Here is a 22,876-nt window from a genome sequence, read left to right as displayed (position 1 = left end):
ACGACTGCCACAGTTGCAGCACCCGACAGTCCAGCTACAGACGTGATTTGCGGGATCTACTGAATCCGCATTGTTGTTTGAAGACAGGCTATTATTAGAAACAAATCTGTTGAACAAAAATGCATTAACTAGAGACCAGTAATTTTATTTTTGTATTTCGCTATATGGCATATAATTAGAATATTTTTTGTATTTTTCTGTGATGCCCACAGTTTATGTAGACGACTCGAACCAGTGGAAATATTTCTAGCTACCTCCAACTCAGAAGGAACGGTCGTGGTCTGCAGCGAGGAAGCTTCTGGGTATATGCCAGGAGTGTTGTCGGGAAGTCACCGAGTGGAAGATGCCCGGAAAGGTATTCGAGCAGCGAGTGTCTGGGACTGCGAGTCCGTGACTCTCCTATCCGCCGAACCTCTGTACCCGCAGGAAGAGTCGGGCGTGACCCGGGCGGGCGTGTTCCGTGTCAACGCACTCGGTCGCACCTGTGTTGTCGTACCATGTGCGTCGCTGCCTGAGACGAGAGCAGATAGCAGTTCCCGAAATACAGCTTGTTTCTGTTTTGATAAAACTATTGTGTTTGTTTAGTCTTTTCGTTTTGTCTTGTTTTTGTCTCGTTTCAACTGTTGTGCTGATTTTTTTTTGGTTCAATATTTTTGTGCTGTCATCATTTGTGGGTTTTTTTTCGTTCTCTTCTGTTTGGGATAACTATTGTGTTTGTTTATCTTTTCGTTTTGTCGTGTTTTTGTCTCGTTTCAACTGTTGTGCTGATTTTTTTTGGGTTAAATATTTTTGTGCTGTCATCATTTGTGGTTTTATTTTCGTTCTCTTAGTCCATTTTTCTTTGTTTTTCTTAGTTTGTTGACCATATTCCTGTTATGGAATATTATGTGGTGTTTATATCTGTTGACAACAGAAATTGTTTGCTTAATTGTGTTTTTTTGTCTTTTGGGTATTTTTTAGTTTTCTTCTACAGAAAAAGTGCTTATCAATGGCGTATGTCCAAAATCTCACATCAAGTCATGCACTCCATTGCACAAATCTTTCAAAGATAATAGAGTGGTTCGGGACCCGCGATTGTCTCAGATGTTCCGTTGCAACAATAGGAAGTGTTGAAGCCCTCGTGACGAGCCTCAAGAGACATTTATTGATCAATTAAATCATTTGGCTGCTTGCTAGACGTCGGCACCCCGTCTTGGTGTCGAAGTGGTTTAGTTCTTTTTGGCCACAACAAAAGTTGGATATTTATGAACAGTTTCGAGCCCGTGACTCTCGCCAATGAAAAGACGAAAATGAAGCCACAGCATGTAGAGGAATCAGAGCCGTCTAGAAGGAGGAAAAAAAAAGGGGGGGGGGGGGGGGGGAGGTGGTGAAAACCTGGCCTCGAGGTATGTCAGGTTTTGAAGTTGTGCTTCTTTAAGCGCGTTAAGAAAAAAAATGACGAAAGTTAATTTTACGATGCGCCACACCATGCAAAGAAATTTTCACAGGATAAAAAAAGGTACATGCAGATAAAAATTATAAATGTGCATTGTATATTGTGCATGTGTTTATAAACTTTTTCAAGTGTGTTTATGTTCCCATATATGTATTTTACTTGAAATTATATATTACATTATTATTTAACAAATAATTAAAATTAATTAATTAGGATAAACATTCAGTATATTGAATTTATTATTAATTAAAATGTATTTCTTATATTTTACTAAATTAATTAATTTAATACATGTGTTTATAAAATATTGAATAGTGAGAATTTATTTAATTTTTTAATTTGATTGAATCTATCAATAGTGTTTATAATATTTGTCCAGTCCTTTTATTATTTTACTTCTATTAATTATTTGCATGCAAAAAATTAAAGTTAGTTTTTTTTTAAATTATGCCAAGTAGGTTAAACTCTAAAACGCGTGTACATACGTCCATGCATCCATTTCTTCCATGCTAATGTTTACCCTGATAGTAGGACAAAATATTCAGGTTCTATCGTTAGAGGTATCGCCACGATAACTCATAGAGTTTAGATTATTTTTAATCGCGGGGTTAGAGGACTGCCCCCTGGTGGTGGCGGGTTGGGGGGGGGGGGGGGGTGCATCACCCCCTATTCGTTCCAATTAACGCGGCGGCAGCCATGAAATGATCTGAGCTCACCGCCGCGCCGGAGGGAATATGGCGTCCATCCGTTACTTGGCGGGAAGCCTAAGGTGTAGCATCAAGTTCTGTCCCTGCCCGATTACACCCGAACAATTCACCTTCGGCCAACCTCGGGTTTATTTATAAATATTTACATTTCTCTGTTTATTTTAATGTAGCTCTACTAACCTAACTAACCGTCCATAGTGTTTTAAAGTTTTTTGATGTAGCTAACCTAACCGACCACTTTTAATATTTGAATTCATTATTCCTGCGCAAAAAATATAATCAAATCCCGAGGTTGGCCGAAGGTGAATTGTTCGGGTGTAATCGGGCAGGGACAGAACTTGATGGACGACTTACTTGGCCCCGAGTCGTCCATCACCGCCTCTGCTGCGGCCCCTAGTGGCCCGCCAGGGGAGCCGGGAGAGACACCCCCCCCCCCCCACCCGGGGCTTCCCGCGTGTCTCGGCGACCCCCTTACCACCTCCGCCTACCTGGGCACACACACGGTGCGCAGAGCTTCAGGAAAAACAACCTATTTCAAAACTACTCGAGATATCCGAGTGGGGTCTGCTCACGAAAAGCATTTAAGAGCTCGCCGAGGGCCGAAAATTACTTTTGATTTCGGATTAAGTTTTTAAATTGTATTTTTAGAAAAGTTAAAATGGCTAAAAACGCCTGTTTTCAGACTAATTTTTTGGCGTAAAACAACCGGTACAGATTCTTGAAAACACTTAAGGGACTTGCATTACACCTTTATCTTCATTTCTCCGCCATATAATGTTACGGTCACCGCTCAATGCACTGGGAGAAGACCACGCTCCAGTCCAGAGGAGACACCGCGCTAGAAGCACCAGCCAGTCCCGCCTCACTGACACACATACACAACTGACGAGGCGGACCCCTTAAGCATCACAGCTCATCGCGAGGCTTCTGATGCTGATTGGGCTACAGCGTCAAACCTGCACTGTTAACAAATTATCACCTTAAATTTGCCGAAGAACTCCGGCGTACAAATTATCCAGGGATCTTAGTGAGTTTACGATTTATCTTCGAAAATTAACAGTACTGAGTTAGTCAACACGAATCTGCAATAATATATTTTTAATTTTAACAAAACATTCTGAATCAAGTACACTGCCAGCACCACAACACCACATCACCACCACTGCACTGTGCCACAGCGCACGCACTGCGACGGGATATATCACAGAGCAACCGTATATAACTAGGGACTGGAAAAATTCCAATGACCACTAGGATACACTCCACGATTCTCTATGTACTCGGGCAACTATCACCTGGTCATTGGCTACCGACTCGGGACACCTGTTTACTGCGATTCTTATGATTCGATACTTCTTTTGTTGAGTGTTTGCCATTGGCTCAGAGTCCTTCAGGTAAATTGCGGTCCAATCACTGACGCAGCATTAAGCTAAACGAGTTTGGATTCCAGCCTGTCTCGAAAGGAATCCGCGAATTTTCCGGTCTCTATATATAACACGATAACACGCTACGAATACCTAAAACTAACGCAGTGCAGAGGTATAAAAGTCTGCGCAATGCATGAAGTTGACGACTGTAACATGATACATTCTGCGCGTCGATACCGTCGCAGACCGCGGTGCAGGCTGTTCCAAACACACAGCCGCTATCACGGGGCCAGACAATACGGGCTGGCGAGTTTATCAAGTGCAGCGCTGCGTTAAGCGACGTGCCTGCTTCCCCCCCCCCCCCTCCTCAAGCGGTGGCCGCAATCCCTCGCGGCGTATACCCCCCACCATTCATGCTTGTGAAGCAGTGTTTGCACGGCAGAGACTCCCTCTGGACTCGTGAATATGCATGACCGCCTGTTTTTATATCCTCCCAGCCCTCCCACTCATTTGACGACTCCAGTTCCCCAATCACCGCGCCCCTCACACCCCCTCCGTTCACCCCTGTTTTCCATCTCAGTGTTATCGTTTTTTTTTCATTTGCATCCTCCAATGTTACATCCCGCTACTAGTAGCGACCCATGAGTAGAGTCCCGGAAATTTCGCGGATTCCTCTGGCCTCAGGATAGAATTCAAAGTTATAGGTGTGCTCGACCCATGTTTACTTTCCCATTGGTTGATTTCTTAGCGAGAACAGTTTTATCCTTTTTAATCGGCACTATCTGATTCGCTTACTTCTCTCCTAGCTGGACATCGTTGGCTCACGGTCGTAGAGGGGCGTGTCCAGATAACTGCAGTCCAATCATGAACATAGTGCGAGAGTGTGGAGGTTTGCATTCTCGCTTGCGACTAAATGAATGCGTGAAAATTCCGTGGCTCTACCCATGAGTGATCTATGTGTATAAAAACCACCATTGCCGACAGGGTAGACCTACATTCAAGACTGGAGTCTTGAAATGTTTATGTTTGTTGCTTCCGCCATCACAAATAATATTCTTCATTTGACTTCGTAAGCTATGTAGATAAGGCTTGACTGGAAAATATTTAACGATTTAATCCAGCCATGGGAAAGACTCGATAGTTCTACATGAAGTAACGCTATAGTTATTACACTCAATATAATTTGATACGTCCTTTAAAAACTTCCTGTCAAAGAAAATCCTCCGTAGGAATAAAAAGTGAAAATATTGTGCAGTTTTAGTTAACATTTAAAGTAGCGTTTCACGAAGGCAATCACCAATTAGCATCGTCTTGTCTTGAATGTATGAATGTTCTGTGAGGAAGTTACAACCAGACACAGATTATCCCGTGGCTAAGCTTTCTGAGCACAACCGATTCAGATGCCAGATTGCGTTTCAAGCACCCTCTCCGAATTTTTCTGAGATATTTGAATCTCGGGTGTCAGACCCTCAGCTCTGCTGCATCTCCTGTTCAGTGCCGGAGCTGTGACACCTCTCGCTGCACCGCGGAGTCACCAATCCGTACATCGGTAACTTCATCGAGTCCTGATAGCATGGCTTCTACAGCTAAAAACAATTAAAACCAATTCCAAAAAAAAATATTTTTGGATTTAGTTACAGGTTTTGAAATCCATCAAGCTGAGACATTGTTTCTAGAGTTGCCCTTAGTACATACCCAGGCTCTTCTTTTATGGAAAACAAGTAATGAGTCGATAAAAGTTGCCCTTAGTTCATACCCAGGCTCTCCTTTGTGGAAAACAAGTAATGAGTCGATAGAAGTGGCCCTTAGTCCACACCCAGGCTCTCCTTTGTGGAAGGCAACTGACGAGCCAATAGATTTAAGGGCCATCATGAACAGCTATTGTTTGTTGGTTGTCAGGCGGGGCCACGAAGGGGCAATGTTTGCCAGGAAAGTGTCATGAAAGAAGCGAAAAGCCCCGACACCGGACCGGCCACATCCCTGGCGCGTGCTTGACCCCTGGGAGGTCGCCCCACGGGGCAGCATCTTCCTGCCCCGACAAGGGGTCCCGGGAGCAGGGGGCATCTCCCCTAGCAGGTCTCGGTCGCCCCCTCTGCACCCTTCACTGACTAGACGCCCAGTGTAGAGCCAGTGTAAGGATGGGTAGTTGGTGATGTTGGAGAAAACACAAATATTTTCGAGGGAAAATCCGTTTAACAAATGTAGTGAGAAATCACATTTAGATAACTTAAAACATTATACTTTCGTGTTGCTTGAATGGACCACAGTTAAAAAAAAAATAAACTGTTTAAGGCCGTGAGTCAATAATAACCAAGTAGTGGTAGAGGAATCGAATAGTGTTTAATTCAGTAAGGATATTTCCAGTGAAGCCACAAACAAACGTTGCTAGAGTGCACAGAGTGTTGTGAAATATCATCTGATGGCCAGTTTACCATCAAATGTCCAGGTATTTAAGCACATATTTATTTTGGAAAACTGAAGAGTTTTTGGCATATGCTGAAGGGATCGATAGATGACTGCATACAAACTTGAAGGTGTGACTTTCTGACTACTTTGCCACGAGGCCTGCAACGGTAAAGTGTCTCGGCTCGTGCTAGTGGTAGTGTGTGGCGGGTGTCTGCATGGCGGCGCAGCACACGCAGTTTGTAAGAATCACGGCGGGTGAGAGCACAGATTGTCCCTGTTCAGGTGGATAAGCCCACGACAAGGTCGCAAGGCTTCAATACCACCCTCTCATGGAGTCGACGCCAGCTCCAGAAACAATGCCTCGCAGCAGGATGCTATACGTGATGGACGGCCAGCGCAGAGGCACTTCATCCTCGCCCGTGAATTATCGCCTCGGCCCGCCGCCCAAGTTTTGCGTGGTGGGCGCCATTGTTGTGTACTTCCCTGCTGATCCCGGCGGCGCTATCTGGAACCATCGTGCGGTGCGTGGCGTGTTTCTCCGGAGAGTCCCCGGGGAAGATTATCCTCGACACTAAATCCTGCCGTTCCTCACTCATTGAGGGTCCTGTCAGCCCGGAGCAGGGCTTGGCTTGTGCACTCGGAGAATGACAGCAGAACAGTTGTTCAATAGGTTGCAACACAGAGCTTCAGTTTCGCCGTCAGGATGATCTATGCGCATACTTTCAAAAACCATCGTTCATACCAGTTCAATATGCTGAACTAACATTGTAGTACCTCCAAACATGATCACTGTTGTGTCCATAATCTTTTTCAGGGAGGTTTGTGACTCCTAAATCCATATAATATATTTCTAGTGTGCAACGTATTGGGTTCACTTGTAACCCAGTAGGGAACAATTCTGCTTGTAATAAACAGAAAACAAATTAAAAGTAATTTGAACGGCGCAGGAAACCATGTTCTGATACACGGGAGCAAAGTAGCCTGTCACCGGTGTAAAGAAAAAAAAAGCAACTCCAGAATTTTGAAGGCACAGGGGTGGTCCAGGGCCTGGACCCAGCCCTGTTTTTTTTAAATGTTTAATTGTCATTTTTTTACAAACTAGAAAAACCATAATGGATATTTTATAAATAAAGCTTAGTATTGACTTATAAAATAGTAACCATAAGTATACCCTGTATTTAGGTAAAGTAACATTGTAAAAAGAGTGTAAATAAGAAATAACCATGCAATTATAATGTAGCACGTGACTGTAAAAAAATTTTTTTTTTTTTGGGGGGGGGGGAGGGAACCCGTCACTAATCTTAGGTCTAGAGCCCGTAATCGAATGTGGGGGCCATGACCACATGCAACCAACAACTTTATTAACAGGGTATAATGTAAAATATTGTACCTTACTTGTGTTGCAAAAGTAAAGCACCCAAAAGTAAAGCACAATAGGAGGTACAGAACTCGTCATGAATAGTAGTTAATGAACTCGCTTCATGCCCTTTCAAACGCACCAATAATTTTCCGAAGATTAAATAACTGTGCATTAAAATTCAAACTTTAAACAGTGATTATACGTGTTTTGTCGATATCGACATAACCAAATATATTGTGTCAACAAAAAATATTTTTTAATGTCTTTTAAGAGGCTTATTGGTGACAGGAAGATTTTTTTTATGCTATTGGATGGTATTTTGAGGTCACAAAAAATGTTTCGCTGTCACCACAAAATATTTAGTGAGTTCTTTATTGACAAATATATATTGTGGTGGTCACAGAAATGGTATTATGACGTGACAACGTCTAATAAATCGATGAACGCCGGCTGCACGCACGAAAAAGGATGACTTATTGTCCCGTTTAGCTGTGTCCCGTTACGCTCATTGTACGCTTGCGCCGCATCTATCTCTCTTCCACTCGAATGGAACAACCATCGATCTGACTTTTTCGAGGCACATTAAACTTGAAACACTCCCATTCGTTTCCTACTTTTCCTATCATCGTCCTATCCTTAACAGAATAACACAGATTGGAAGAAGTTAAATAGCAAACATGTATAAAAGTTACAGTTAAAATAATCTGTTAGTTAAAGTAATAAACATATTTGAATTAATGAGTGCAAATAAAAGTAAATTTATCAATTAAATTGTAGATTTCATTTCACCCCTTCTTTGTATCCATACAAAATAGTGATAATTCAATAAAAATGATTCAATTTTATTCATAAAAGTATGCAATAATTTCATTAATGTTTTTTTATGACGTTGTCAATTTAAACTATCGTCCGTAAACTGACTTTACAGACAACCAATTTTTTTTAGTCTGGCCCCAGGAATCTAAACAGTATGTAATTGAATCCACATTTGTTTCCAGTCTATGCTAACGCAAGTGCGTGAAGGATGGCGAAGGCTAGTGTGACAACAAAGTAATGCGAGCATGGCGTGTCACTGCACACACCCCGAGGCTGTCTCTAGTTCCCTAGTTCCGCCGGCCTTCTGCAAACACGAGTAGAGCCGGGCGTATGTTACCAATCAGTAAACACGAGACACTGTATCATACTCCAACCCCCCTCCCCCCACCACCGGCCGCATCACGTCTGTGCAATCGATACGGCTGAACGGAGAGGTATTACTGACCCCCACCACCCCTGTTGTGATATCATGTTGTCTCACATTGCCACTAGCACGCCCGCCCCAGCTGCCGGCTCTATAGGCATCGCGTCCCGCCGAGCACTCTTAGCCGTGTGTTCGCACGCGCGCACCGCTGCAGATCCTTGCTCGCCACGTGACTAGCTGCAGTTAGGCCCGCCTGCCCTGGCACGCCGCTGAGACCTGCTCGACACACCAAAACGGTCACTGTTTCCCGAAAACCATTCAAGGATTACGAAGATTGGCGCAAAATTTTACATTTTAATTGCCGTTTCTTTCGAACTTAATATTGTTACAATTTACCGCGGGGCTCGTAAAGGATAGCCCAATTAAAGATTTTTATCACACACAGTTTTATTTATTGCCACTACTTATGTCACTTACAAATAATCTTATAAAATGGCAAATAATCAATTGCACTTAAAAATGTTGCTTCATCAGTCACTCGTTTCTCACACACCGCACACCTCGCTGGGCCGCACCTCTGTCGCAACTCTCGCCGCAGCGCCCCTCGTGGTCCTCCGTCGCAGGACTCCGCCGCCGCCGTCGCACTTCCCTTCGCCAAGGTTCCACTCGCCACCTTGCTCGGAACTTCGCCGCGGGAAAGCTCCAACCTGAACTCTGATTCTCAATGACTCTCTCGAGGCCGCCGTCCTGGTTTTATCTATCGGCCGCAATTTCCAGAACTCGCGAGCGCGGCCGGGGCCAGTCGCGTCATTCCGCGCCGATCCGACGGCAGAAATCTCTCGAAACACGTGTCGGCGGCTCGCGTAACTCCGCAGCTGTCAGGTTTCAGTTACGTATCAAAGGCAGGGCGCCGCACGGGCAGTGTTGGGTAGGAGGGGGGGAAAGCGACAATTTTTGTTACCTTCCAGGCGCGCGGCGCATATCATGTTGCGGCAGTCGCCAGCCAGCTCTGCACCTGCACGTGTCCCGGCCTTGCTCACGTTCGTAACACTATATATATCGCATGAAAAATATTATCGAATATTCAACAATCTGACTATTTTTATTAAACGTGTTTATTAATATGCTTATTTAGTACTGGAAAGCTATTCAGGAAACAATTTTCAAATAGCTTTCACGTAGGTACTGGGACAACAAAAAAAGTATAAATGCCCGATAAGATTCCCACCATCCCAGTATATTACAGCGAACAGTATACGTAATGTAGCGATATAGTTGTCTTCGTGTAAATTTACAAATGTACAAACATCTGTAAGTTTACATGAATAATTCTGTTCCAAATTACAAAAAAAATGGTTGTCTGTAAAGTCGGTTTACGGACGATAGTTTAACGTGACAACGTCATAACAAAACATTGATGAAATGATTGCATACTTTTATGAATAAAATTGAATCATTTTCATTTTAATAATAAAAGAATAAATACTTCAAAATTTTACTAGTAATCAGATTTTTAAAATGCAAGAATAATTAACCTTTATTGCCAAAATTGTTGTTGTAATAAGCAATGAAAACCACATTAACTTTTCACTTCACTTTATAAACAGTCGACGAAACAGTTCACGTGTAGATGACTTGTAAATAAATTTAAAAACTGGCGTTTAGCTATAAAGTTTGAATATAATTGTGAACAAGTTTTCATATAAATAAACTGTAATCAAATATTATCATCAATATTATGAATCACCATAATTTTTTAGTCAATTGTAACATAACCTATTATTACTGCACTTGCCGACAGCGTAACGGAACAAAGCGTAACGGAACAATGAGCGTAACGGGACACAGCGTAACGGAACAATGTGCGTAACGGGACACTTTTTCGTGCGTGCAGCCGGCGTTCATCGATTTATTAGACGTCACGTCAAAAAAAAATTTTCACGTTGCAAGCGACAGCAGCACCTGCTATTATCGTGGCGCGTGCTTCCAAACAGACCACGTGACCAGCCCGGCGGCCAATGAGCGCTCGCGGCTGGCACCGCGTCCATTACCGCCAGAATGTAATTACCAGGGGAATGTCCGCACCTGCAAGTGTCAGGGTGGGAGGGGGGAGGGCTGTTTAACTGTCGAGGGTGCAGGCAATAGAATAAATGCGATAAAAAGAACCCCCCTTCCTTTCCCCCCCAGGGGCAGGAATTGCAGTGGGACTGTTGGAGGGGGGAATGAAGTGGTGGCCGGTCGATTAGCGGGGTGAAGGGGGGAGTGGGAGGCACCGGAAATAGCGCGGGGAAGCGGGAGAACAAAAAATCCCTCCGCGGACGTCGCACCGCGAGTTGTGCGAAATGAGATTAGGCTTTTTTTTCCACTCTCGCACGCGATGTCACGCGTGGGGGTGATAAAAAAAAGTGGTCACGGGGGGGGGGGGGGGGCTTTTCAAATTTACCCACCGCAGAGGTTACACCTGAGGTCGCCCCTGCTAAACACTTCGGACCCTCCCGAATAGCTCTGATTGGCCGAGGTGCCAATCACGAATACTTTAAACCCAAAACGATGTAGCCAACATATGTAGGTCTTGAAAATTCAGCTCAGAGAATACATTACGATGTATGCCTGCACGTTTAATATAATATTATTAGCAAAGCTTTCATATTATATAAATGCATATTTGGAACAGATATATACTAAGCATATTATTATGCAAGGCATACTAGTTGTCTAAATGTAACATTCACTGAGCTGGATTTTCATGAATTATGTTGGTTTTCTCCGTGTGTTCCTTGTTATTTCTGAGAAAAAAATCGCTGAATGGATTTTTTTTTTAAAGAAATGAGAAATGCAATTGTGTTCAGAGTTTCGTTTGAATGGCGAATTTCTGTTACTAAATCAGCACTTACAATTTTTTTTATCATATGAAATTCAAACGAAATATGATGCATTACTGAGTCGATTACTATGCCTTGATGCGGCTGAAAAAAGCACTTTCATGCAAGACGACCTTCCTTCTCATTAATGTCTAAAAAAGCCCTCCTTCTCTTGCGACCGTGAGAGAGCATCTCACATACAACATAAAAAAAATTGGTTGTCTGTAAAGTCGGTTTAAGGACGACAGTTTAACGTGGCAACGTCATAACAAAACATTGATGAAATGATTGCATACTTTTATGAATAAAATTGTTCAATTTTTATTGAATTATCACTATTTTGTATGGATACAAAGTAGGAGTGAAATGAAATCTACAATTTAATTGATAAATTTACTTTTATTTGCACTCATAAATTCAATTATGTTTATTACTTTAACGAAGAGATTATTTTAACTATAACTTTTATACATGTTTGCTATTTAACTTCTTCCAATCTGTGTTATTCTGTTAAGGATAGGACGATGATAAGAAAAGTAGGAAACGAATGGGTGTGTTTCAAGTTTAATGTGCCTCGAAAAAGTCAAATCGATGGCTGTTCCAATCGAGTGAAAGAGAGATAGATGCGGTGCAAGCGTAAATTAGCGTAACGGGACAATGTGAGTAACGGGACAATGAGTCATCCTTTTTCGTGCGTGCAGCTGGCGTTCATCGATCTATTAGACGTTGTCACGTCAAAAATAAATAACTAATATTTACCTCAACACAACTCGTGGCACCATCTTTTGGCCAACAACTTACAACAAGTTTCTTGTATGAGATGATTCGACTCCCGCTGCTGAATGAAGCATTTTATTGTAGCCAGATGGAGCCATACACCCTCGTAGCCTTGTAGCCATATAGTCTCTTAGATTTGTAGCCATGTAACCTTGTATCCGAAGGTCGTTGTAGCCAGATGTAATCAAAATAAAATTTTGAGCAGTTGTATACAAAATATCGCTAGAGCCACGAGCAGTTGGAGCCATGTGCAGTTGGAGCTATTGTAGTCAGATATAGCCATATCCTATCGTATTCTACCAGCCGTATCCTGCCAAATGTATTAAACTGTATCATGTCGATCATATCCTATTGGTGAATCCTTACCTACAGTATCCTACTGATGAGATCGTATCGTACCAATAAAATCGTATTCTACTGAGTTGAATGTTTGTAAAATGTGCTTCCTTTTGCTGTCGAGTGTGTGTCCTTTTTGACTAATATGTGTCAAGAGTATGATGAATGTGTTTCCAGTGTGTGTCCGTTTTGCAGAATGTGTGTACTGTGTGTGTTCTTTTTGACATATGTGGCCATTGTATGTCCAGCGCGTGCATTGTGTGTTCGTTGTTAGTACTTTATGTCGAGTATGTGTCGTTTCGTTAAATGTACTTCCTGTTTGATAGTGCTTCATAATGTGCTTCCATTTTTAATGTTAATTTGACTCGTGTATTACTGTAAATGGTTCTTGTTTTAACTCGCATATTATTCGAGCGACCATGAGTATGTAAGCGAGGACTGAACGACGCGACTCTCAGTTTCTTACTGGCTATGACGGCGTGAGGATCACCTAGTTTGCCTCGTCTGATACATAAGTTCAGTAAATGGCTATTCTTGAGAACTTCATTGTATCTTGATCATCTTTAACGTAGAACTAAATATAAGTTATATCATCGATGGCTGAGATATCACCAGCGCCGACGCAGATCCCGATGACAGTGATGCCACCAACATTGGAGACTTCAAGGGCTGGTGATTCTTCAACAACTATCGAGCATCGATGTCATAACCTTCACAAGATTTTCACGAACAACAGTAATGCTCGACGCCACGAGAAGAGAGAATGTGCTAATAATCTTTCTCACAAAATGTTTAGCTGTAAAAGGTTTCGCAAGTAATTTAAAAGAAATTATACGTTGAAAAGACAATTGGAGACATGCAAAGATCCTGCTACTACAACTCTACATCAGCATCTGTTTTGAGCCTGAAAGGTTCGTCTGCATCAACTAGGTATCCTTGCAGCTACTGAGATATGTCGTTCTCATTTTCCATGATGCACAGAGACACGAGAGAAGCAAATGCATGAATAATCCTTCATATACATAAACTGTATTTAGCTTTGCTAAGCTTATTATTATATTAAACATTCAAACATACATCTAAATGTATTCTCGTATGAAGCTGCAGTAGGCAAAATAACATCACCTTTACAGTTTTTAGAATGTCTTCTCAAACCTCAATGCACGTAAACCAAACATGGCACTTATCGCAGCATGTATCCAAATACCATTAATTCTCTCATCGTAACCCATACATTGTATTATATTATATACCTTCATATCCCGTCATATCATGCCGATCTTATTACATCATATCCCACCAATCGCATACTATCATATTCCATTGTACTGTGCCGATCTGCCGAATGTATCCTAGCATATCCCATCGATCGTATCCCTTCTTACACCACTAATTGTATCCAATCATATTACATCCTATCCCACCAAACATATTCCAAAGTATCCCATATTATTATGCTAATCGTATTCTATCATATTACATTGTGCCCTGGCAAATATATCCCAATGTATCCCATCGATCATATTACATCCTATTCTGCCAATTGTATCATATCATATTACAATGTACTACAGTGCTGAATGTATCCCAATTTATTTCATCGATCGTATCCCATCACATCCTGACAATTGTATTTTATAATATTCCATTGTAACCCACCGAATGTATTTCGCTAATCGTATTTTATCATATTCCATTTTACTCCACCGAACATATCCCAACATAACCCATCGATCATAACCAATCTTATCCCACCAATTGTATCCTATCATATTCCATTGTACCCCCGCGACCGTATCCCATCATGCCCAAGATGTGCAACTGTGTGCTGTGATGGTCCTGACTGAGCCCTGCAGATGGGTGACTGCTGTGTTATGCTGGGTTGCAGTTAGTTCAGTGGGAGTGGAGGCTGTGCTGGGTCACAGCGCCAGTCTTCCCTGCGACATAGCGCCCTCTGGCAGAGAGGACCGTGTCTACATGGTGCTGTGGTTCCGAGAGGGCGCCGGCAGACCACTCTACAGGTATTTATTGATTGTCTTACCAGTAATTAAGTTGACTATTTTAAAATATAAGATGTTCTAGATCCTAGTTTCCAGGGTGTGTGATCCTCCTTCACTTTGCGATGTATTTAACTGTCGGCTCCCATTTAAAGGCTAAAGACCATCCTTGGTTGGCTACTGATCTTGATAGAATTCACTGTTTTGTATGATCTCTTAGAAGGAAAATAAAAGAATAGATAAAGCCTGCAAGAAAACTGCTTGCCAGACGGTACAGGATTTTGAAACAACAATATTATCGTACCATGAAGTCCAAGAGAAGGGCTTCATGGAAATGCTTGGTCTGTAAGCAAGGTAACAGGGACCCATGGCGACTGCTGTACAAGCTCTGCGATTTTAAACAGAGCTCATGCATGGAAAGGCCTGGACTCATATGAGGGAGTATAAACGCACCGTTATTATAGAGAGCCTGGATAGAGTTTCGTGGGGACTCTTCTGGAGCTATGAGCAGTCCCTGAAAAGGATAGAGTAACAAAGGCCACCAGAGACCGACGAAAATAGACTCTTTCTCTGAATAGGAATGGAATATAATTGTTTAGAATATGAACCCGAATAAGGCTCCTGGTCATAATCGAATAACAACTGAGATCTTATGGAAAATATATACTCAAATACAAGAGGAATTTTTAATCATTTACAACTTGGCATTGTCAAAAGAGGAATTCTCTTGGTAATGGAAAATTCGAGGAAATGCTATATCAGGTGCTCCAATTATAATTGTTAAGTTTATACAGGCCACTCACCATGCTGCATGTGCTAGGGAAGGTCTCTTATAAATTGATAAACCAAAGGCTCAGTGCTTTCTTGGAGTCGGTTACTGGACTTGGCAACAGGAAGTATGGATTCAGAAGGGGCCTGGGAACTGAGAGAGCAATAACAGATATACTCAGGAAAATTAACAACAGTGACTCTCAGTATGTGCTGGCCTGGATGTTGGTGGACCAGATAATTTGGTCCTTGAAAGAGATTGTGTGTGCACGTAATTTGTATTTGGCTGCCAGAGCTTTCTTTGCTGGGAAAACTATTACTAAGGGCTGCTCTTAGAGGCCAGTCCTTGCCCCACTGCTTTGGAATATCCTGTTTGACGAACTTCTACGAACGTATTTATTGGAAGGCTATTCGGTGCATGGATATACCGATGATGGTAACTCTCAGGTAACTCTAGAACGATGATAGAGGAACATGCTGAGGAAACATCGAATGCCGTCAGCCTCTGGACAGTAACATGCAAATTACGAATAAACCCTGAAAAGATGGAGTGCATCATGTTGAAAAGTAAGCTAAGTACTGCGCGCGCCTGCCGACCATAAGATACCAGGGTTGTTATGTCATGTCAGTATCATCCCTGAAGTATTTGGGGGTTGCGTTTGATCCTTGTGATCTTTTCAGGAGCCATGTTAAGAATACTGGGCTAAGGTCTGTAATGCTCTTTCACAAACTCAGAGGAGTTGCTCCAACAACTGTGGGTTGACAATTGACACACTCGTGGTGATGTACAATAGGGTGTTCCTGGCACTGGAACATACCCATCTCAATCTAGAATACTTTCCTCGCAGAGTGCTGCCTTTTTTACTGTCACAAAGACTTACAGGACTGTATTGACAGAGGTCCTCCAGGTAAAAGCATATGACACACCAATTGATATGCTGGTGAAGGAGAAGGGAGAGCTGGCTCTCTTGGCTTCTGCTGGTTCGGTTACTGGTGTTGACAGTAAAATTGCATGTGAACCACCATTAATGGATGACAATCCATATGAGATTCTTCTAGAAAGAGCATTATTCCTAATGTTCAGAGGCGATTGGGTGCGAGTGTTTTCCTGTAGACCACTACACATCGCAGTACTTAACTGGACATGGAAACTTCAAAGCAACACTTAACAGATTTGCTCTTGTGGAGAACCCTAACTGTGTCGTTTGTGGTGTGCCAGACACTGAAAAAAAAGTACTTAATGATTTTGCCAAGATTAAAGACATTAGGGTAGCATATGCAGTTAGGTTCAGAAACAAGAACTTCAGTTGAGAAATGTGGGAGGTATTCTGTTGAGCGAGAAGGGCTGTTCCTTATGGAGGAGATTTTTTTTAATGAGCTTGGCAAGCACTTGGAGTAATTCGACTTTTGGAATAAAATAGCAGAAAACTCTCATGAGTCAAATGGTGAGTAAATCATGCAAGCCATGTTTAAGGTGGAAGCCTATGGTGTTTGTATGGGAGTGTACCATAACAACTGGCAGGACCAGCCTATATTGGTCTAATCAGCCTTCAGGATGACGTAGAGCTATGCCATTCTATTTCCGGCATTACTCGGGTTAATCCACCGTGCTACAACCAAATTAAAAAAACCAATGTCAATGATAAAACGATCCTTTGCAATGTATCCTTACAGCAAAGCATGAGAGTATGAAACAGTTCAATGTAATTCCAGATGGTCGGTAAAATGTGGTGGTGGTGTCGAGGTTTGCCCGGGCTTTACGCGGAAGTACTTGTCCGCTCCCACTGAGCGGTCCCCTTTCGCCGACCATAGTCACCAACAAAACTACCTCCGAGGACATGAACAGCCTGTGTTAGAGACTAACAGTGCTTTTTCTCGTGATGTGCAGCATCTCTCCGCAGACTGTTGTCTGGAGAGGATCTACGGTGTCACGTCGCGTGTTGTTACAAGTCTACTGAAACTAGCTGAGCGGTAATTTTGTTTGTGCGGCCTGATCATGTACGCTCAGCCAATGACTATAAACCTCTAACACTGAACCGTAGAGTTCCAAGAGGTCAGGGAGTCAAATGCCGCTTGGCCGGAACATAACGCAACGAACAGCAGAGACTCCACGATTGTGGGCTCTCGTGTCTGGTTTGGTGGTCGAACATACTTCGGAATAAAGGTTTTATTTTGCTGTTTATTACAGACCCATGTTACAAGGCGTAATCTCCTTAATCCTTTGAGGAGAGATCAAGGTAGTGGTCCTACGTATATGCTGTCTGCGCTACGCATAACGGAGCGTGTACGCCCTCACTGCATGTTTATGGCGCTGCCTATTCACCTCTAAAGTTCGGAGGAATTTCGCTTCCACCTCTTCCCTAGTATTTTTGCTTCCCCATCCCCCCTCCCCTTACCGAAACAACCTCTCTGGGGCACTGCAGTCTTCCTTCGCCGAGAGTTTCGAGCCGTCTCGTCGGCCTGCTTCTCCCACCCTTGAATCTCCCTCTGCATTATTCATGTCGGTCGTCTCTGTCCGACGTTTACCGCAGTCGTTTGCTCGCTTCTTCCTTCCCCGTCTCCGTCTCCCGTCTCCCGCCTCCCGTCTCCCGTCTCTCGTTTCCGCGCGGCTGGACTCGGGACTCGGCGCTGCAGTACCCGCCAACCTCAACCTCAACCTCAACCTCGCCGGCACGAGGCCTTTCATGTCGCAACAGGCTGGAGGACCTCAAGCATGTCTCACGTTCCAATGTCCACTTTCATTGTGTTAAAAATAATCAGTCTTTAATCCTGATTTCATCAGTTTAGCACAGCTTGTGATCCGGCACCGTAAGAGCCTCTTGCATCCAGAACTTTCCCGGTGGTTGCTTGTTTCCTAGAGGATTGCATATCACGTTTACACAAAATTTACACTGTTGTTTAAAATTCCAATGCTTTGTATTATATATATGTATATATGGTATTCCCATTAAAACTATACTGATGTTCAATGAGGATAGAATATTATAAAGTATGGCTGTTCTATGTTACATGTTTCTAAGTTATGACGGATTCTAATTTATGTTGTTCGGCGTTGTGTAATCCTATGTTATGCGTGTATACGTTATAACAGTTATAAATTAGTTTGTTTCTGAATTTTGATAGTTCTAAGTTTTGTGTTTCTAAGTTATGTGTGGATACCATGTTCAATAATCAAGGAAAATCGATAATACGGCTTGGCCGTGATCTCGAACGTGCGGAATTAAAGAGCTATGTATTACTGTTTCTGCTGATGTCTGTGATAACCACAGTGTCTAATACAACAATATATGCGGTCATATGTAGTCACCAGAAATTGTATTCCTGAGAACATCTCTAGCCCTGTGACTAAAAAAAAGGGGGGGGCCCTTGTCTGTAAAACGGTTTACGGACGATAATTTTACGTGATATCGTCATAAGAAAACATTGATGAAAAATTGCATACTTTTAAATTTTTTAAATATTATTTACAGATTTTTGCAAATTTAAATTTAAATAATTTGTTTAAATATAATCACGAACAATTACTTAAAAATCCCGTTTGATATTATAGAAGATTTTCTCGCACGGTGGTTGGCCGGTTCCCGCACGCTCGGCTCATGGCGGAACGTGACAATTTTTTCGTGCGTGCAGCCGGCGTTCACCGATTTATTAGACTTTGGCACGTCAAAAAAAGTGGAAACTTGCTTCGAGGGTTGTTAATGACATCTGTTTCCCTGGAAACGAAGCCTGCTGCACACGGCTAGTCAGGAAGCCAGTGTCTGCGCGCTGCGCTGGTTGGAGAGTCCCGACTCCACCACAGTGTCCGTGGTGTGTACCGGGTGCACCATCGCACCGAGGCCTGGTGCGCGGCTCTGCCCGTGTAAATACGGAGGTTCGCCCTTTCACCCGCGCCGCGAGCGCGAATTTGTTCACCGCGCCGTCGCCATTGTGCCGGCCAGACAATGGCGCACTCCAACCTCGCCCGATAACAACAACAATCTCTTTCATTTAATTTATTTTTAACTCTGCACCGTTCCTTTCATCGACCTGTGTTTTTATTCATCCCCTCCCACGTACCTTTTAGTCTCGGCAACGCTTGCCGGCGCTAACATGACGCCCAGGAGGGGGGTGCGCCCTGACATGCCGCGGCGGTGTGTGTGATTGACGAAGCTCGCAGACCGCGCCAGAGCGCGATCAATCGTGCGGGGTTGTTTTTTTCCGAGGGAAGACCTGCCGAGCGATAGGCATACGCATTCCTCGCGTCCAGCTGTGGTTACCGCGTGAGATGATAATGTCAGTGTCAGATTGTCCAGTGACTAGAGACCCATGAACTTCCTCAAGACTTCATTCTGTCTTCAGCAAGTGCGGTCGCTTACATCCGCTGTAATTGTATTCCTCCCTTTGTTGTGTAGATTATTCGTGGTATTGTACACCCGAAACTAATTTGAAACAGTCAAGTGGTTTAAGCTTAAAAAAGGGGGATTGTCTGTAAATTCGGTTTACTGACGATAATTTTACGTGATAACGTCATAAGAAAACATTGATGAAAAATTTCATACGTTTTAATTTTCAAATATTATTTACAGTTTTTGCAAATTTAATTTAAATAATTTGTTTAAATATAATCACGAACAATTAGTTATAGAAATAAACTGAAATCAAATCAATGTCAATAAATTGTTAATTTAAAATGACGATATTGGACCAGTAAATCAATTTTTTTTTAAATTGCTGCTTTTAAAAAGCCCGCATTAACCTGTTTTGATATTATAGAAGATTTTCTCGCACGGTGGTTGACCGGTTCTTGCACGCTCGGCTCAGGCGGAACGTGACAATGAGTCATGCTTTTTCGTGCATACCAGCTGGCGTTCATCGATTTGTAAGACGTTATCACGTCAAAAATTACTTTATTTTATTTTCCGTTCTCGGTTTCTAAGACTTTCCGTCTCAGGTGGTTATTGTTGTTTGGCTACTGGAGCCTGAAAAGTGTCTCATTTCCTCTCGAGTTTTTTTTAAAGCCATAGCGATAAATACGAGTCCCCGCCCCTTCATCCCCTCTCTAAGAAGTTAAACTTGTAATTAACTTCCAAATGGGATATTGCAAAAATATCTCGAGGCGCGAATATTCTGCGGATACATTTGATGCAGCGCTAAAGAAAGTAAGTTTGTTTCAGGCACAAAATATTGGGATTTTAAAATTTAACAAAATCAAACTGTAGCAAAATACATGATCAGATACATAATCAGAAACTAAATTGTTAGTAAAAAAATCCAATATCATGGACTGGTGGCTAAAATTTTACAAGAATAATTCAGAAATTAGATTGTTGCACGCTGTAGAATGATTGTGATAGCTGAAAATATTTGTGTTGAAATTCTAATTATTCAACAACTGTTTGATTTTTATTAAACATGAACGTTCTCGTATCATTTGATCTTTAACCAGTGGCTGGTATGAAAGGCGTTAGTGCTAGTGTCTATTACTTTCATTTTATGACATGTAACGATTTAAATTTCAGTGGCGAATAAAAATATTTTTTTGTTTACAAACGATAGGCAATTGTTTTTATCTATTTCGACCAAATAGTTGGTGATTACTTCTGAACCTTTTCCTCGGCGATTCTGATACCAGGTTACATCGGTGTCGCTACTTCCCGCGTTCCGTAACCACTACACACAAAACGAGTAATTTTTTTTTTACAGAGATGGGAGATCCTCCCTTGTCAAGTTAATAAGCGAGTCCCTTTTGAAACATTAAACATGAGTCGTTGACTGTAAATGCTGCGTTAACTCGTTAAGCCGTTGCAGTAGCCCATTACCATGAGGGATGGAAAGGGGGTGGGGAGATAAGTGGGGGGCGTTTTAATTCCGGAACTCGTAGCTCGCTCTCCCTGGCGCAGGCACTCCATCGCGTCTCGGATAAACTCTCGCAACGAGGTTATCCCGCGCCATCTAGGTGACGAGAGAAGGGCTGGTGGGGTGGGAGGAAGTTGCGGGTCTGGAGTGACCGAGCTGCAGTCTACGGTAACCCCTGGGGCGCCACATGCCGCCAGCCCGCATCACACGTCAGTTGTGCGGGTTGCTTATTCTCTATCCCGCCAGTGGCAAGCTTACACTATTACATTGCATCTGGAGGTGAATGCACTACGATACGCGGATAAATAATTACTGAATCTCTCTAGCCACTATAACACCCAGTCGAACAAATTATAATGGCACCATAACACCGCCAAACAATCATACTGCCATCCGGGATATTAACCCTTTGGAAGTTTCTACTATTCACTTTTAAATTCAAAGAACCCTCCCCCCACCCCTTTCTAATTGAACAAAAATGATTTTGTTTGAGGGTGTTGGAGTATTAATTTTTGAGGGACTTTTTTGGTACACGTCATTGTGTATAGCGTGCGAAGATAAATAACTATTATGAGCAGTAGTTTTATTAGGAGGAAGAAAAGTGTATCTCCCTACCAAATAGATCGACTGACTGGAGTGATGTAGAGCTAATGTGGTTTAGAGGCTTGTTGGTGAGCTTATCTCAAAGTAACAAATGAAACTCGTCTGTGGCGTTAAGCGTGGGGCTCTAAGAAACGAGCCAATCAGCGCGCGCTCGGACGACAAGACTGTTGCAATGGCCAGAGTAGCAACAGAAATATAGTCATACATATATTGTATATCCCTTAAGAACCCTCCTATTATAAATCTACCCATGATAAAAAGACAATGCTTCATGCGGAAAAAAAAATCCGTTTTAAAATTCCTGCTATATCACTTCAATCGTACACCTAAATAAGTTATGTTTTACCACAAAAAGGATCTGGAAAGAACGATCCGGTGTTTAACAACCAGCAAATATATATCGTTGACTAATTATTATTTTCATATATCCAATGAAGCTGAAACACAGTCATATCCAATTGTAAATTAATAAATATATTATATCTTGGCACAAACACATTAAAATATTTCAATCACAAATTCCAGTTACCTACATCAAAATAAAATAAAAATTAAGTATTAATTAATGTTTAAAATACAGCAGTAAGGTTTTTTATAAAATATTATACAATTTAGTTGAAAAATGAGTTATAGATTGTAATTTTTTATTTACGTACTAAACATTTATATTTATATCTGCCCTCCTCAAGCAAATAAATAAATAATTATACAAATTTAATTTTATAGAAATTTAATTTTTTTTCTACAAAATATTCTTTTAAGAAGTAATATTCATAAAAAACATAAAAACCGATAGCTGAGAGTTGATGGCACCCTGTCAAACCATACTGAGATATCTCAGAAATGTGACTAACGAGAACTTTTTAGCGCTGCAAAAAATACTTTTAAATCAGTACTGTTAAGTGACTTACCGCTACAGCACAACCTTGTTTATATTGTTACGAAACGTAAGTAGGGCTGTGGCACGCAGGTTCAGAGCTGGCTGGCGGCCCAGCACGGCCACTGACGTCACTTGGCCGCCGCAACGTGAGACGTGCTGCGCGCGCCTGGTGGATTTCGGATGTTATCGCTTCCCCCTTCCACCCCTCCTCTACCCGCGCGGCGCTCTGCCTCCGCGCTGTTAACCTGCCACCTGGCAGCTGTAAGAGGTTCCGCGTGAGCTGCAGACGCCTTTCTAGAGATATCTGGAGTCGGGTCGGCGCGGAACGACGAGACTGGCCCCAGTCGCACTCGTGAATTCTAGA

The 22,876-nt window shown here is 42.4% G+C and overlaps 1 protein-coding gene across 1 annotated transcript in view; it reads left to right on the top strand.

Moving 5' to 3' along the window:
* Window positions 1–13,285: 13,285 nt before the first annotated feature.
* The window catches only part of LOC134528614 (nephrin-like), a 78,126-nt gene continuing 68,535 nt past the window's right edge, over window positions 13,286–22,876 (top strand). Inside the window, exons 1-2 of the mRNA XM_063362365.1 lie at window positions 13,286–13,340; window positions 14,318–14,450. Coding sequence (XP_063218435.1) covers window positions 13,286–13,340; window positions 14,318–14,450 — 188 coding nt within the window. The remainder of the gene's footprint in view (window positions 13,341–14,317; window positions 14,451–22,876) is intronic.

The sequence above is a fragment of the Bacillus rossius genome, chromosome 1 (genome assembly GCF_032445375.1).
Source record: "Bacillus rossius redtenbacheri isolate Brsri chromosome 1, Brsri_v3, whole genome shotgun sequence".
Classification (NCBI taxonomy): domain Eukaryota; kingdom Metazoa; phylum Arthropoda; class Insecta; order Phasmatodea; family Bacillidae; genus Bacillus; species Bacillus rossius.
Note: the sequence above shows the minus strand (reverse complement) of the source record. Positions and strands in the feature narration are given on the sequence as shown.